Consider the following 18073-nt stretch of genomic DNA (forward strand, 5'->3'; position numbering starts at 1 on the left):
GTTACTTCTTGAGCTCATGCTGCCCAGTGGGTAAGCTCAAATGGAAAATGTGATCTGATGTAAAACTAAAACCATTAATTCATGCTCAGGTCGATGCCCCATTCTGGGTGGTTGTAAGATATTTAAAGCTTTGTGCAAGCCCAGAGGATGCGGATGCCCACAGGCAGCAGGAGAGCAGTCAGCACACACACACACAGTGAAAGCTCTCCGGGTAATGCCCAGCACCATGGAGCAATGGAAATCTGTTTTGCCAGGGGCATAATCCCCAGTTTGATACGCAGCTACCTGATTCATGATCTAGGCACACAGCCCAGCCTGAATATTCCTATCGTTGAATACTTAAAGAAAAACAGTCATCCATATTATAAATATCACTGGTTTGGCTCAGCACACAACATCAGTTTGAAAGATTTTTGCCAAGGGATTCGTATAAAAGCTCATGGATTGAATTATTTCCTCCACTTTCTCCACGTACCTTTTCCCACAGCAGAGCTTTTTACCCACATTCTGCACTTCTTGTGCATGCTGACAACTGGAAACCACTTAAAAATCAGTCCCAGAAGGTGCTGTGTGAAAAATAAGCACTTCAGAAGCACCGTGAGGACTTCGCAAATACGGTATGCAGGAATGAGTTCAGAGGTTATCATTGAGAGAAGTGCCGTTTCAGCTGGTTCAATCCGATTAACACTCACCTGGATCACGCAGAGCCAGGAGATGTGCAGGTGGCAACTGCTGAGAAAGAAAATAATTGCACTCTTCCACTGCAGTGTATTTCTATTCTGTTGTATATACATGTAAACAGCAGAAATGAGTGCAAGAGTTTCACTGAAATGATCCATAGTAATCCCTATGGCTTCGTTCAATCTCCAAATCCAAACACCCACATCAGTTTTCATTTTGAATACTCAACCCACCCACAAAAGGAAAATATTTATGCCGTTCTTTTATTGAGATTATGTCAATCTGCAAACAGATGGACAGACAACAAGAAGGGGAAATACACGCCAGATTAATGGGAGCAAGATGTCCCAGCAGCCATTCCCAAAGTGCAGTCTGCTACACCACAGGATTTTGTCACCTGGCTTATCCAAGGGGAAAGCACATCCAGTTGTGCCTAGAGCATCTAAGCACCCGTCAATACTGTGGCACTAACAGGACTGCAAGAGTTCAAACTCAGTGCAGTGAGCGCCCATGGATTCCCAGGAAAACATCACAAATTATCGCACATAAAAATGGACAGCCCGCTGTTATTAGAGAGGGATGCTTTTCTCTAGATTTTCTAATTGTTCCTCGAAAAATTTGATCTGTTCTTCGAGGTCCTTCTGTTCAATCAACAAAGAGGTCTTCAGTTGCACAAAGTGCCTGTAGGCCTGGAGCTGCTGCTCGGTCAGGTATTTGGCAAGGATCCCAGCCACCACCCGCTCCCTACGATCCAGGTTTTCTTTCAGGTCCTTTGCATCCTCCCGTTGTCTAGACAAGAGCTTGTGCCGTTCATTCAGCGATTGCTAATAGGATGAAAAAACAAAGCAGCACACTATGAAACCTCATAATTCCTGGCAGACTGCAGATCTCCATTTGGAACCCATGGTCGATTTAGTTTAATTGCTTCCTCTTGTGGGCTTTGTGTTCCACATGAGTTTTTTCTAGATTAAATGACTCACTCTTGTGGCTTGTAAGGTAAAGACACCCAGTAAATCCCATCAAGGCTCACTACTTCCACAGAGCCCTCAGGAGAAAACTCAATGCACTTCATATTCTCATAATTTTGAGTATTGAGTATATAGTTTCAATTAGAAGCTCTTTAAGGCATGCATCTCTGTATTTTCTGAGATGCACGTGGCCAGAGTGCCACTGTCAAGTGAAAAATATACTGTGACTTAAAACGCATAGGTAAGAAAGTAACTCTGATGCAAACAGTAAATCTCATCAAATACACAAGAATCAAGCCTCGTCTGTTCTATGGGATTTTAATACCCTCCACATTTTAACCAATTTTCCTTCAGCTGCAATAATTGGCACAGGGATGGCACTGCTGGAAAATCCCCAGTTTCAGGACTACGTCCATAAGTACAGCACAGAGCAACCGTCAGCACCTGCATCCCAAGCACAGCAGCTGGAATTCAAGGCTGTTGGGGCAATTGTAGTGACTGAGAGATACTTGTGAAAATATTGCACATGATCAAGTCTTTATAGAGAATATTATTCCAAGTCTCCAATTAATGACTTTAATGCATTTGCTATGAAGAATACAGATGTAGCACTAAAGAAACCAGCTTGGCACCAGCCACAAAACACGAAGGCTGTTTGGTGTGAAATGCTGCCCAGAATTATTCATGTTAACTTGATGGACATCTTAGAACAGGTAGATCCTGCTTCTCCTCATCTAAATCTAAATAACAGCAAACCTCTAGAGTACACAGTAAAGGTCAGCAGCAGCACAGCTCCAGAAAACCCCAGCAGTAATGCCATGCTTTCTTGTTTCCTAATAAGAAATAGCAGCAGCAGGTGTTATTTTGATATTTGATTATATTTTGATAAATGCATGCCTAGAAGCAGTAAGGACAGCAGGAAATCCTTGTCCCTAGGCTAAACTTGTCTTTTCTAGAAAAAAAAGTGTATTTCAGACTTAAGATTTTCTGGTAGCATGAGACAATTCCCAGTTTTCCACTAGAACCTGCTGGTCAAGTTAAACTATAGGGAACTTTATCTGAAGGTACAACCACTTCCTCCTCCTGCTCCCTATAAGACAAGCTCATTAAGTGAGATAAGCTCTCTAAAGCAGCAATTACCAGTGAGCAGAAGCCCACCCCAGACGCACAGGTTGTGATCTGACCTTGGGGAGCAGCCCTGGGCTGGATGTCCCCCGCAGCTCAGCCCCGGCGTGCAGCTCCCCAGCATGCAGGGCTTGTGGGAAGCGAGGCGAGTGCAGCCCCATGGGAGAGATGTGGACAGAACTAATTAAGCACTCCCAACACTCACCTTCTCCTCAGCATCTGTGCTGCCATCGATCTTCCTCATGGCGTTCTGGACGCGGGCCAGGCGGCTGGACAAGCAGAGCAGCAGGCTCACCACCTTCTCCAGGTCGCCGATGAACATCAGGTAGCGCTCAAACTCATTGGGCTTGCAGGCAGCACGCACGGCAGCCTCCAGCTCCTCACCACGCTCTGCACACTCCTTGGCCTCAGCAAGGACGAGCTCCCTGTCCTCTGCCAGCACCCGCAATTTGGCCCTAAGGCTGGAGATGAGCTCCAGCTGCAAAGGGAAAAAAAGCATAGAAAAAATGGACTGCTGAAGATAATCCTTACAAAGGATGGATTCTCCTCACGTCATCTTTGCCACACTTAAAATAATTTCAAGCTCTGGGAAAGAAGAAAAGGAAGATTATCCATGGTATACTTAATTCTCAAACTCTGAAAAGCAAACAACTGATCATCGCCTCAATTGGTGGCATAACTCCTCACTCAGAGAGCTCCCAACCAGAGTCTGCAGTGAACTACTACAAAGATTTAAACATGTTACGCTCAGATACATGAGAGTGAAGCCACGGCTCTATTACTCTGCTGCACGAGAACAGACTGGAATTTCATTTCACAGAGAAAGGCAGTTGTGCAGGTGATTCCATTCAGCCCAAGGGCCTGGTGGCAGAGCAGGTGCAGGAGGCTGTTGAATACCGAAGTGTTGATATAGAAAAAGGCTCCCAGATCAGAGAGGGATAAGAACTGCCTCAGCTTGTGTAGAAATAGGCCGATGGCACCATAAAGAGCAGCAGCAGCAGATCAACAGCAGGCAGCAGAAAATATCCCTATGCCCACAGGAGGAATTTCAAGAGGGCAGACTGTAATTACCTGAGACGGAGTACAGCCAAGTTTCTTCAGGAAAAAAAAAAAAGTGTAATTCCTCAAAGCTGTGTGTTACCCTTCTAAGATGCCATACCCCTATCAGCAGAACTGGCATCCAGCCATGCCCACCTCTATTCCCTGCACATATGGAAATTAATAGGCCACTAGTGTAAAACGCTGCCAGTTCTCACCGTGTTAAAAACATTTATTATTTATTGTTTATTATTTAGGCTGCCAATTGTAATGAATTTTACAGATACGGAGACCACTTTAGAATGTTAGCTCACAAGCCAGGAGCTGTGCAGGAACAAGGAAGCAAACAATCAAACAATCCCAAGCAATCCATGGGTGTGCTGCACACACTGCTCCCATGGCCTGCTGAAGGTCAACACGTGGAGGGAGAGACCGAAATGAAATCAGGCAGAATTTAAATACCACCATTTGTGATCACCTTGCCTATTCCTAGAACATTAGCTACTGGGAAAAAGGACTGACTCAAAGTTATCTACCAAACATAATCACTGGGATAAAAGCTATGAATAAAAGCATCCACAATAATAGATGTGATGCAAATAAGTTTGTGTCGTGGTGAAGAAGCAACAGTTCATTTGATGGTCATCTACCTTTTTACACGTGATGTCATCTAGGTCCTTCGTGTCATCTCCACTCCTGCCCAGTGCATGGTTTCCCTTCCCAGTGGGATCTTCACTCCTTTGCTCGAGGGTGAGTTCAGATTCAGGACATTCTTCTGTCACATCTCCACTGCTTTTCCTGCTGTTCAAACAGAAAATAACCTGTGACAAACACTGAGTACTGCACACAAACGCTGCGTTCTTGTTTTTAGGTCTCTCTACTTCAGGATCACTTTTCTCTCATCTCACAGCAGGGACATTTTAGTATTTTAAAGGCTGTGGAGTGTTTTGGCAGACAAGAATTGTCAGTCCCTTTCAGACAGGTCTCAATCTGCTCACTGCAGCGCAGGCAGCTCAGCCATGCACTCAGTGCTGCAGCACAGCCAGCAGGGCACCTCCTGTCCCTGCACAGCCCATCTCATGCAGCACACTCAGAAGCTTTGATCTGCAAAAGCTGTCAGCATGTAGAAACCATTCAGCTCAGCTGAGCAGCACCAAACTCCCCCTGGCAGAAGGGGCTAAATTTGAGGTACCTCAGATGCTCATTCCCCAGTGCACAGCTTACTTATTTCTCATGCTTTCAATGCACACAGCACCTTTGTTTGCATGCAGCTGTCACAGCGTGCCCTATTCTAGCTTTCTTCCCTCATGCACCCTCAGCCTCAGATATTTTTGGACAGGTAAACCAGAAAACTATAACATTTTGCTAATGAAACAAACATTTGAAAAACACATCTTCTCAGAGCTGGTGCACGTATAACATTCACATGTTATCCTGTCTTAATACAGTAGTTAATGGGTTTTGTCTACTTACTCATTCTCCCGTGCACGTCGCAGATCTGCCTTCCTTCTGTGCATTTCCAACACGGAAATGTTAACAGGGAAAAGACCCTCCATCAAGTCCAGAGCAGTTTTTCTAACGGGATAAGGCATGAGGACATCAACCAGAGAGCTGTCTTTGGCAATGAGATCCATCGCAAGCTCCTCGTAATGCCGGTCCTCAGGAGACCACAGCCTCCTTTGGGGCAGGTCCGTCTCCCCCTCCTGCAGATCACCACCTCGGCTGTTGTGTGCAGCTGCTTCCTTTACACCCTGACCTGGGGCTGCACCTCCATCTCCTTGCTGAGGCTGAGCTGGCAGCACAAGGCAACTTGCCACATTCCCCTCAGCAGCCACAGCACTGCTTGCCTTTAGCTGCAGCTCTGGGCACGTCGTTAAAGCACTGCCAGTCTGAGATCCACTTCTGCTTTTCTTTTCTACTTGAGCATCTTCCCTGCCTCCATTTCTTGGGCTGGGGATAGAGCTGCTGGCAGCTAGCTCCTCACTGTGCTGACACAGAGAGCTTTCAGCAACTCTGTCTCGATGTTCCTGGTTCTGGCATCCGTCTTCCCTGGGATCATGGGAACTGTAAGAATAAAGACAGATGTTCCCTTTATTGGAGACTATTCCTCTATAGCAGACACTTTCTTGTACTGCTAAGCAGCTGAAGGTAACCGAAGGGAAAGGCCACCATAAGCAGTTATGTTCATGAAGGTACAGTAAGCAGGAACAGGTACTTGTAAAATATATGCAGGACCAAATCTGTGAGCACAGAGGCCCCACTGAACTCAAGGTGACTGAATAGTTGTGCAGTCCACCCTCTGAAATGGTGTTCATGCATACCCACCCACATGAAAACGAGCAGTGCAGCCCAGCCATGCATGTGAATAGCAGTGTGCTGACATGACTGAAGGAACAAAACTTTCTTTACCCACTAGCATTTTTTAAAATAAAATACAGTGATTGTGAGGGCAGAGAAGAAAGGAAAAGCAGAGGGATTCAATGAAAGGGGCTTTTTTTTTAAGCCCTGATTTGACTTGACCTACAAACTTCAAAGTTGTAGGCACAAAGCAGAAGTTTTGGCCCACAGAATGAGCACAGAGTTCACCTCAGTGCTTGTCAACCTAAACTAAGGTCACAAAGTCAACACAGCCGAGAGAAAAATCTGTCCTTTCCCCCCCGCTGCTAACCCTGGTGCAACAGATGGCATCGGCCTTCCCAAAGCCAACCAAATGTAAGCATTTTCCTTCCCTGACAGAGACTGGACCAGTGGAGGGACTTCCCAGCTAGGGATAGGGATGGTGGCGTGCCTTGGGGAGAGGTGCACACAGTGACCAAAGCCACTCTCCCTGCAGGTCTTACATGGAACAACCTCTGCAGTAATTAACAGCACAAACACGACCTGTATGCTCTGCATTTCCCACCACAGCTCAATAGCACTTTCTTGGGAGGAAAACCAAGAGAACAAATAAGATACAAGTGCTGCAGTGAGAATACATATTTCAAGTTCTTTCCCAAAGATAATAATCTAAATTAGTTACTAGTCAAACCAGTCACTGGCTTTCCATCTCTGTTACTCAGCATGTGTTACAGAACTCTGATCAAACATTTTCTGCCCTTCCACTGCTCTGTCTTAAACCCCAAGTGAAACTCACTGAGCTCCCGAGCTAAAAGGGAATGTTTAAGCAAAACTCCAAATCTCAGGAAGATGTGAATGGCTTTTGCCAAGAGGAGCAGACCTCCAGGAGCTGCTCAAGTGACTGAAACAGCAGAAATCCTATTTATAGAGGTTATTATACAGACATCAGCTTCATTTCTGTGTCGAGACAAAGCTCAGGTTCTTTTCATCCCTGCTGCTAAAGTAAGCAAAATGGATACCAAGACTTATCACACCTTGCTTCTAGCTAGCTATTTGTAAACAGCACGGTATCTCTTTTTTTCTTGGAGAAAGCAGAGCCCCAAGGCTCCGCTGTCACCCAGGAGGCACACACACACACACACACATATATGCACATGCATACACATATGCACACACACACATGCACAAACACACAACACACACATATATATATATGCACATGCATACACTTATGCACACACACACACGCACATACACACACACACACACACATATATATGCACATGCACACGTACACATATGCACACACCCCCACCCTGCAGCACTGCAGCCCGCACTGCTCAGCGCTGCTGCGGCCGTCTCCAATTGTCACACGAGGGAGCTGTGCTTCCAGAGGAGCAGCTCAGGAGGAACACAGCACCGACACGCTTCTCCACTGAGGAGAAATGATGTTAAAGGTCACCCCAGAATGAAAACAGGTTTTGGTTTTTTTTTTTTTTTTTTTGTTGTTGTTGTTTTTAAAGCATAGTACACAAATATTCCTGTATGGCCAACAAAGGATGCTAAGAAAGGAAGATGGAAGCAGGCAGTCACACCCAGTGCTAAGCTATCACTGCTTGAACGTGAGCTCTGCTACATTTGGGAGCAGAGAACAGATAAACACATCCCCAGAAGATGGGCTACCCCAAAACAGAGCAGTGATGAGGCCGGAGGGGCTCTGGGTGTGGGAGGGACTCCGGGAGGTCTTGTGCTTGTGTGTGAGCTCTCCCCCCCATGAGCTCAGGTCGGGGTTTTGTGTCCCTCTCCAGGCAGAAGATGACAGCCATGTGCCGCACAGCGGTGCTCCTGCAGCCTTACCTGGGGGTGCTGAGGTGGTTTTCACAAGGCTGGGCTGGTGGCACCGCACAGCTGGCACATCTGTCTGCAGCCTGGAAATGAGAGCAGCACACGGTACAGGCAGCACTCAGACCATGCAGATGCATTAGCAATGGACAGGTCCTTCACTTGGATTCCAGTTGTTTGGGAATTTCCCAAAGGACTAGCTTTGGACAGAAGCTTTTCCTCCACCCCCTATCACCTCCCCCCCTTTGCAATAGCTGTGCACTAATTGTGCAGGTGCTTCTGCCCGGACCAAGCATACTTCTGTACAGAAAGTTTCTATCTTTATGCACTCATGTTGCAGCTCTTTGCGTTAAAGGACACCTTGTTTGTCTGCAATACGTCCTTACAAAATATTTTTGAGAATACCATTGTTACTGTTAACCATAAATACATAATACATTAAAATTGTCAGCACTTCTCTTCAACCCCTCTCCCCCCCCCAATTACTTCTGCACGCTGCAAAAGCAGAGCATAGGCTTTGCTTTCAAGCAGCAATGTAGCATTTCCTATAGATTAAGCAAACACGCCTTCACCCCAACTTCTTCCACCCCCTGCCAGAAGCCACACACTGATCTCTTAGCGACCAGTCCAGCTGCTCCCTCCACAGCAGAAGGCTGCACCCCGCCATCCCAACACTGCTCACCTGCATGGAAGGATGCTCCACTTCCCTCCCCTGGGCAGCAGCACCCGACAGAGGGATGCTCTGCACAGACACACACTCGGTGCTGCAGCTGCAATCCGGTGCAGCAGGATGCAGGCTGGGCTTTGCTGGTACCGTCCCGCATCCAACATCTGTGTTTGGTGGGGGAACAGGTGAAGGAGGAGGGAAAACATCTGGTGCTGCTTCTTCAGAGAACACCTGGCAGGAAGCCTCATTGCTTGACGTCTTTCTGCTCTCACCGAGGTTGGAGCTCCTGCCAGGAGGCCATTTAGGATGCGAAGGCCCCATCTGCAAGGGTGGTTTATGCTGCGGGATGTGCTGCGTGCTGCCTGGTCTCTGACTGATCTTCCGTTCCATGTACTCCATCAGTGCAGTGTGCTGGATTTGCTTCAGCTCCGTCCTGGAGATGCTCGAACTGGAAAGTGCCCTCCCTCTGCTCTCTGAAGTCCTTCTCCTGGCTGTGGCCATATCCTGCTCGGTGCTCTCATCGCTGCCTCTGTTCCCCTGGACTTCCTTGTCTGCCAGCTGATTGAGTTTCTCAGGTTCAGAATAACACAGTTTCTTTTCCTCTTTTGTCAACCTTTTCCTTCCCCCTAATCGACCTGCTTGTGGCCTCTTAATTTCTGTGTCCTTATTGAAACCTTCCAAGGATTCTAGGTGAGAAGCAGAACAAGGAGCAGGTTTGGAATCCTCGTTTGCATTGGACAATGAGAAAGATCTAAGGTGCTCAATTGAAGGCCTTTTGGAGGGCTTTTGTCTCAGTCTAACAGGCAAACTCATTTGTAAGTCTTTTCTTTTAAAGGAAGTTTCTCTCAGAACCTTTTTCTGAGCCACTTTAAGTTTCTCTCTGTAGTCATTCTTAGAACTCTCCTCCATGGATGAAGCAGGACTCCCGAGAGCGATGTCTTCAGCCTCGTTCAGGGGATCCCCGTTGGCACAGTGCTGGCGATGCTCAGCCTTTCGGGGCTGACTGCTTTCCCTCTGCATCTCTGTGCTCCACGCTGAGGCAGTGTGGCTGCTTGTTGCAAATCCCTTTGGTGAGCTCCTCACACCCTCTGGACATTGCGTGAGCTTAGTGTGGTGTGTGGTGTTGGCAGCCCTTCCCCCAGACAGGTAATAAAGCATCGGAGTTGTCTGCCTGGTTATTTGCTCACCAGCAGGATCATACAGTGTCTGCCTTAAGAGCTCTTGCTGAAGTCCAGGCTGACATTTCTGATAAGGAACAGGAGGTTGCTCTTGCTCTAGCTGCATGTTAAGGCCAGGACCGCTGCTATTGGCACAACCTTCATTTAAAGGTTGTGATGAGGAATCTTCCTTTGATCTAAGACAAGCCATTTGCTCAGTATTATCACAGCATTGCTTATTGCCATGATCCAACTTCCCAGGGGGAGGCTGCTCCAATTCTGCAGCATCACAGCTGCAGGACAGCAGCGATTTCTGCATTTTGCCTTGTGGATTCAGAAGCGGCTCCCTAACAACATTCCCAATTTCTCCTTTGTAGTCATAGCACCCATTTTTATCTGTACAGCTGCTGGACTTCCTGGATGCATTTTTTATAAGGAGAGCATTCTCCATACATTTCAAGTCACAAATGTCCTCAAACACCTCCTGACCCACGTTCAGAGGCAGCTCAGCACGGAGCGGGCACTGAGCACCTAGCAGGGATCCCTTCCATCGGCTTTGCACCTCTGCATCCCCGAGCACTGCCCGGTGTGCACTGCATGGGCACAGCTCATCCCCTCCTGCATCACCAGCAGCACCAGGGCTGCTGTGTGCAGATGTGTAGGGCCTGGGCTTCACCTCTTCTGAAACACTGTGCATGTGAGCTGAACCATAAGCAGACAGAATTTTAGGGATGTTAGCCATGGAGTCAGTCTTCAGATATTCTTGAAAAATGAAGGAAGATGGCCTGCTGTAAACGTGGGGATTACTTCTCCTCGCAGGCTTTTGGGATGGGCTCCACTCCCCATTTTCTTCTGTCCTTAACCCCTGAAGTTTTGATATAGATACTCCATCTGCAGAACCAGAAGGACCCTTATTTTCCAGAGCCCTTCTCCTAGCTGCCATCATAGCTGGCTCACTGCTTCCAGCCCCTATTTGGCCATGCAATACACTCACCGGCTGGCTGTCCGTGCAAGGAGCTGACTGCTGCACACTGCACTCACTGAGACCTCCAGAGTTTCGCCTCCCTCTCCCCTTTGTGCTTTCCAGGTGTCTGGTGACTCTGTAGCTGTCGAGTCGCATGGGAGGAGAGGGCGGAGGTGCAGCCGGAGGCAGCAGTCCCTGGTCCAGCATCTCATGGGAAGGAGTGCCACTGCTGCACTCAGCAAGAGCAGGGCTGTGAGAGGAAGCAGGGATGCCCTGGGCTGGTGCCTGGCATGGCTGCAGGCATCTGAGAGCAGAGCTTGCTGCACTGAGGTTATAAATGCCTCTTACATATTCCGAGTCCATGTACGGTACCTGCTCTGAAGCTGAACAGCAGTGTGCATCATAACACGATGGGGTGTGATACTCTGGAACATTTGAACCCCCTGAGAAAGAGCTGTATGCAGAGTCCGCTCGCCCAGGGAGGTGCAGGACGTGGTCTGTGCTGCCAAGGGATGGCACTGGGGACAGATGGCTGCTGTCAGCAGCAGCTGTGGGCTCCATCAGTGCTCCTATTCCGCCGCCGTGCCTGCGAGGCCATCTCTCTGTCTCGTTCTCAGATACAGCCATGGGGAAGACTTTCCAGGAAGCTGTTCAATTACATATCCACATCCACGTTGTTGGAAAAGCCCATTTTGCACTGCAGCCGCATTCAACAATATTAAGAGTGTCCTAATATGGAGAGGAGAAAAAAAAAAATGGTGAAAGAGTGGGTAGGAGGATGGTGGGGGCACTCAGGGAGAGCAGGCAGTGAGCATCACACACCTGTTGAAAATGAGAACTAGAAAACAATATTCAGAGAAGCTACATAGCTTCAGTAGGTACAGGGATTTGAAACCATCAATTCCTTTACTGCAAACACAACAACTAAGTTTTTAATAACAAGAGTTCTCTAAATCTTCACTAAATGTAAGGCTACATACAACTAGGAGACACCTTCTCATTATGACTGCAAATACCAAGGGACAAAATCAGATCCTGATTCTGAGTCTACATAAAAATAAATCTGAGAGGTTGAAATTCCAGCTCAGATGCTCCCTGATCCCAGAGGTACCCAAACAGAGCACAGACGGGGCTCCATGAAATCCCCAGGGATGCAGAGCTGTGCTTTGGGAGATGCTCACAGCCATGCGTTGGCGCCCAGCTCTCAGTTGGATCAACGCAGCCCTCCTCTGAACAGCAGAAGGTTTTGCAAACACAATGCTGCAATTACAACACGCAGAGTGCACCTGACCCTGCCAGCACCTCTGTTCAGTATTTCTGTTCAGAAGCTCTCATACAGAACACGTGGACAGCTGCACTGAGCAAGTAGCGCAGAGATTAGCCCAGCAGAATGATCAAATGGGAAGAAATCATGATTACAATCAGCCCTATTAGCCCCCCCAGAGTCCCGCTCCTCTAAGCCTTCCATTGTTTCCCAGGAGAGCGAGAACCAAACGAGCAGGATGTAAATGATGGAAGTGAACTTCCATGCCATGTCAATCCATGCTTAAAAATACCTATCCTGCAAGACCCTTCCCAGAGCCTTACAGCAAATGCCTTGAGGAGACCAGTGGTACCTGGGAGAGGGGTTCTGTGGTCAGTGATAAGTCACAGATTTCAAACAACAGGCAAATGCTTTTATGCCTGATGTTAGGAACTGCCCTGCCAACATTCCAGAGGCACCAGAATAAAGTTCACATGCAACAAATACAGAACTCTTGTGGAGTCGAGAAAGCAGCCCATGTTCATTAGCAGCACTTGACATTTACTCTGAGTCTTACACAACACACACGGGTTTACTCTGAGAAATGGGATCTCTGCAGGCAGCCACGTCAGGGGCACCAGCAGGCTGCAGGAGGTGGCCATGCTGTGCGTCACCCCCCGGCTGCTTCTGCAGCTTCACAGCCCTCTGATGTGCACAGAGGTGGTACAGATCCCAACGGAAACCCAACCCGGTGAGCCTGACAGGCCACAGGCAGTGGCCGCTTTTAGGAACTCCCATTTAGGTCAGCTCTAAGGGTCTATTAGTTATTAAAAGAAGGCAAACAAATAAATAGCTCCAAGAGCCTTCAGAAATGAGCTCCTCCATTGCGATGCTCCTCCTGGAGAAAGGCAAATGGTTTCCAGATCCTATCGCGGTTCTGCACGTCTGTCCTCACCACAGAGGTTGGACTCAGATTTCCATCCTCTGTTCCTGACAGCACACAGAGCAGGGGGCCTCGCAGGGCTGGCGGACAGACAGATCCCAGGGCTGATGCTGCTGTTTAATCAAAAACCACCACATTCCTGCCCCGTTTCAAAGACAGTCATGGTATCGTTCATCTTCCGCCAAAGGAAGAGATGGATGGAAGCCAAAATACACCAGTTAATCTATAAAGAGAACTTGGACTTGTGGGGCACAGCAAATAAATTAACGCATTTCTGAGAAATGAAAGGAGCGTAATGCCACAAAGTTGGAATTTCTGCTGCGTTCTTCCAGAAATTTCAGTCAGAAATTGATCCGAGGACATCAGTGAGGTTCCCTCTCCCTCTTCTAACATCATCTGACACGCAGCTGTGAAAGGTATCGGTCTCTCCTTGAGAAAGGGGTCACACAACAAACATCAATAGCTGCTGCTGAAGTTTCCCATCCTTTTCATCACAACACATTGAAGAATTTCAAGAAATAAAAGCCTTAGAAATCTGGTGAAACAAAAAGTGTAGGTTTCCTGAAGCCACAGAAGGAGAAAAGCAGATGAGAGAGTGGTGGTGCTGGCACAGAACGCAGTCAGACTGCACCGCCTGTGCTGTTACCCTGGGGTTGCCCACATCACCCGCAGAGCCCTCAGAACAGCACCATCCTCAGCCATGTGCTCCCATGCAGTTCTGTGAGCTCCAGCACACAGAGGATGAAGCCCTGTGGGAACCACAAGAGAACCATGAGGCAGTTTCCTCCATCATTCTGATCTTCATTTTCTAATCAAAACTGTGTTCCAGTGGAACTTCTCCAGGCAGCTCTTTTACATCCCTACCACTGCTAACAGAGTGAGCCAAGTCTTTGTCTGGGACGTGCTGGCACAGTTCCATGGAAGTCAGTGGTGCTACCCTGATTTACAACGTGAATTTGGCACTCACTTTCCACAGCTATGTGTAGAATTTAAACAACAGCCGTGCTTTGGTTTTATGTACATCAGTGAAAGAGCTCTTGTGGTTTCCTATGCCAGTGTTTCCCAAGATCTCTTTCTCCCCATTATTTCAGGCTACCCCTGTTTGTCATTTACAGTGAAATCAGCAACAAAACCAATTTATGTCTCAAGCTTATATGGCACCATAAATAACAGGAAATGTACAACTTCAGCTCAGGCGAAGGTAGGACCATCTGAGCTGCAAAAAGCAGCAGCAACCACTGACCCACTGTTTGCAGGAGGCTCGTAGGACACCATGGGACGTTCCTTCCCTCGCTGCTGTCTCTCCTGCTCCCTCATGAAGCTGCCTGCAGCCTTTCCTCCTGGTAGCAAAGTGCCAGATAAGCAGGAGGATTTTTTCTCCACTGGAGTGCCCTCTGGTCCCACTCTAGCCATGGCTCTGATTTCCTTTAAGTGCAAGCTTACAATTGCACATCTTCAAAGTAACAGAAAAGTAGTAAGAGCTGAAGTATCTGCTGTTCTCCAGAAGTCTCTACTAAAATTTAAATAATACGATAATGAAACACATCTAGAGAGAAAATCTATTGCTGCATTTGTCATCCTGTTTGGAAAGACATTGCTTAAACTCTCGCAGAAAATCATTGACCTCAGTGTGTAAATAAGTACATAAAAGCTGCTGTTCTCCTTCCACAAGAGCAAGAATTTTCTTAAAACTCAACTGACACAACCAGTGATGCTGCTGTTCTCCCAGCTGGTAGGTGTAGCACACCCTCATGGAGCTGCCTCTGGCTCTCAGAATGCCCTGGCAAATCTGTAACACAGTGGGGTCCAGACAAGCTCACCGTATTTTCACTGTAAACCTCCAGAAGCAGAAAGAAAAAAAGTTGAATTAAAAGAATATCCAAACAAAGGAGACTGCAAGGTGAAGGGAGTGTGTTAACAGTACGTCATTCCAGATGCCCAAGGAAGAACTAAGCCCACTAACAACTCTAAGGGCCAGACAGAAGCATTCTTTCTAAAAACTCTGAACAAAAATAAAAAAGTTTATTTCACTTCTGTTCACTTCTTTCTTATATTTACTCCAGTTCTGCCCAGGGAACTGCACACGGAGCACAGCCCTCTGTGCAAAGCAGTTTGCAAACACAAACGTACAGCCTGTGCTGCATACATTTGACCAAGTAATGCGGTGAACAAAAGCATGAAAATGAGCAGCAGGATCTCAGCAGGGACAGCAAGGAGCCCAGTGCTGCACAGCAGGCAGGCGGCCAAAGCAGAACACGATGCAGACGTGCTCTGTGCCCCAGGCTGGGAGCTCTCGAGGCTCCAATAAAAGTGTCTTAGATTTGTTTCTGCCATGACAGTAGCAGACAAAAAGAACAGGAGTGGCACAGCCGTGCCTGCAGGTTCATGTTGTTGCTGTCCATTTACTCAGCTTGACATAAGTGCTGTACACTGAGATTCCTCCTCCAGACAAATGCTTACCCAAGGCAGCCCCAGAGCATGCTGCAAGGCTGTGCTCCTGCTGATGGCCACGGTGCACGCAGGCTGCCAGCAGGATCCCATCGCAGCAGGGGAAGGAGTTGTGTTGCACAGCCCTGAGGGCCTTGCAACCACTGAACAGGTGAGAGCCCCGTGTCTCCAGCACGTGTGTTGTGTGCAGAGAAGAGTCAGTGACCTGCTGCGGTCAGTTAGCAACTTACTGCTCCTTTCAGGGCAAGCTTTCTTCTAGTTACAGCCTGTTCCTGTTTGACCTCATTTAGATCACATCAGGTGCTGCTAATTAACCTGTAACTCACTTACAGGTACACACAGTGCTCGCCCCTACACAGTGCCACCCCCCTGCATCTGACGCAGAACTATTTTCTGTATCAAATCTCCATTAATCTCAGCAAGCCCTGAGGAGCAGATCCTGGCACTGAATGCCGCCGTGCCGGACCCTTGCTCACTTGTCCACTTCCACTGAAGTTTACAGTTTACCAAGGCAACCTTTCCATCAGAGAAGCAGGAATGACTACTTTACATAATGAACACAAGCAGAGCTCAAGCCTTCATCTGGGACTGACCTATCAGTGTTAGTGGATGAGAAATTATACCTGCACCACATTTTGGGAAATCCAGGAGGATTTCCTATCCGAAGGATTCTGGAGATAAATGTGACACACTGCAGTGAGGTTGGCCTGCACAAAGCTTCACAGACCTATTTCGTAAAACTGCCCCTTTTGAACAAACAGGTCTGTGGAAACAAAGGTAAGAAAACCCACAGCTTTTGATACAGATTAATCCATATCAAACTACAACATGCAACTGTTCTCCAAAGCACGCAAAGCAAACACTGTGACCAGCCTCCCAGCGTTATGTCATGTACATGTTTGTGAATGACCCGCTTCTTATCAAAGGGTAAACACTTCGTGTAAATATTAGCCAAAATTCTTCAGATTCCAATCACTTGCACAGTCTGCAGCATCTGATCCAGCTGTTCTGTGGGCCACCAGATTTAATGGCTCCTGGCTCCAAGGGCAGCCCTGTGCAGCAGCTTCCTGGGGGCTCCCACAGCACTTCCTGCACAGAAACCCACGGGCACACGATGTGGATGACCCACACATTCCCACTGACTGTATCTCTGCTTTCCAGACACATCACGTCCCAGCAGGAGCTGTTCCTCTGACCAGACTGTGTAATATCCAGAAATTCCAGACAGATGTCTGCAGTCTTCAGATTCCACCACTTTCACACGACTGTCAGAAGAGCGAGGGAAGGAGAAGGACAGCACAGCCACAAAAGCACGGCCGTGCGACCATCCTTGTGCCAGCAGCCCTGCAAGCCTTTCCCAGCTTTCCTTTTTTCTAAACAGATGCATTGCCTTTCTTTTGCCCCTCTACTTTACAATGCAGAACTTTCAACTTCAAGTTTCAAACTTGCCTTGTAGGAGAGCAGCATATGAAGGTACCACCTGCAACATTCTCAGCAGGCAACTGGAAAACACATCTGCTAATGGGTGTTTTCTAAAGTACCACATTCCCCACCTAGTGCCATTCCCAGGATTATCACACAGGCTGCTGCCTGGTGGCTGCTGGGGAGATCGTGCACCCAAACCAAACAAGGCTGCCTTACAGACACCCAGTGGAAAGAAAGTCAAAGCGTTGGGCATTGTTGAGACAGAGCTGAAATGGGATTTGGATGTGGCTGATGCCTCTCAAGTGCACAGAAATAAACGTCACCACTGTTTGAGAAATGTGAGTGTTTCATGTAAAAGCCACAGACACAGACTTTTGGCTTTCTGGAGCCATGAGAAACATCCCGAGTAATTCAGAAGGGGATGAAAACAATGGATTTTGATACCCTCTGCTCGAGCTGTGATGGCAGCACTGGGCTGGCACAGCCTTTCCCGGCACCATCACTGTGGACAGGAACATTCGCCACGTGAATCCCACTTGAATTTAGCTGACAGAAAACTGCAGCCCACATAAAACGTTTCTGGGCCCAAGAGCCACGGTTTGATCTCTGAGCAATGATTTAATGAGGAAGATCAGGTTTGGCAATTCTCCACAGCCCTGTGAGAGACCTTTTTTGAGCACCCAACAGAGTCTGACCTTTTAATCAAAGCAGTCACCCGCCACATACTTCTCCATTGTCTTCAATTCACTGACTTTCCTCATTCAGCCTCAAAAATGTATCCTGACTTCCATCATCCTTACTCCCTAATCTACTGAACACCAAACACTTCTTTTCCTTTCTGACTCTGAATGCACTTCACAAAACCTGCTTTTGTCAGAAATCACTACTTCATCCCCAAAACACACATCTTTCCAGAATTTCCCATTCCAGCCCTTCTTCCTTCACCACAATTTTCCCTCTTTATTTAGCTTGATCAAGCTCACTTAATACCCAAAATGTATTATCCAAGAACAGAAGGCAAAACATTCAACAGCACTAAACCAGAAACTCTGATGACCTCAGAATTTCCGAGAGAAGATTTTTACACGTCTATGGACCAGATCATCTAACATCCAAGAAAACATAAAAGACAACTCAAACCAATTGCAAAGCTCTTGTTCCCCTTGCACTCATACCCTCCCAGTAAGTTTAAAACAATTAGGGCCATAGAACTACATTTTCCGCCCCTACTTGAC

General features: G+C 47.5%; 1 protein-coding gene across 4 annotated transcripts in view; it reads right to left on the minus strand.

Moving 5' to 3' along the window:
• Positions 1 to 926: 926 nt before the first annotated feature.
• The window catches only part of SHROOM1 (shroom family member 1), a 28663-nt gene continuing 11516 nt past the window's right edge, over positions 927 to 18073 (minus strand). For 2 of the 4 annotated variants that reach the window (XM_010719241.4, XM_010719239.4), the window contains exons 2-8: positions 8674 to 11508; positions 8007 to 8077; positions 5286 to 5876; positions 4463 to 4613; positions 3846 to 3869; positions 2980 to 3252; positions 927 to 1505 (exon numbers count right to left, since the gene is read on the minus strand). In XM_010719241.4, the coding sequence (XP_010717543.2) occupies positions 1251 to 1505; positions 2980 to 3252; positions 3846 to 3869; positions 4463 to 4613; positions 5286 to 5876; positions 8007 to 8077; positions 8674 to 11406 (4098 nt within the window). In that variant the 5' untranslated portion in view covers positions 11407 to 11508 and the 3' untranslated portion in view covers positions 927 to 1250. The remainder of the gene's footprint in view (positions 1506 to 2979; positions 3253 to 3845; positions 3870 to 4462; positions 4614 to 5285; positions 5877 to 8006; positions 8078 to 8673; positions 11509 to 18073) is intronic. The other 2 variants (XM_085236531.1, XM_085236532.1) reach the window with 2 other exon arrangements.

Source organism: Meleagris gallopavo, chromosome 15, assembly GCF_905368555.1.
Source record: "Meleagris gallopavo chromosome 15, MGAL_WU_HG_1.1, whole genome shotgun sequence".
NCBI classification, from domain to species: Eukaryota; Metazoa; Chordata; class Aves; order Galliformes; family Phasianidae; genus Meleagris; species Meleagris gallopavo.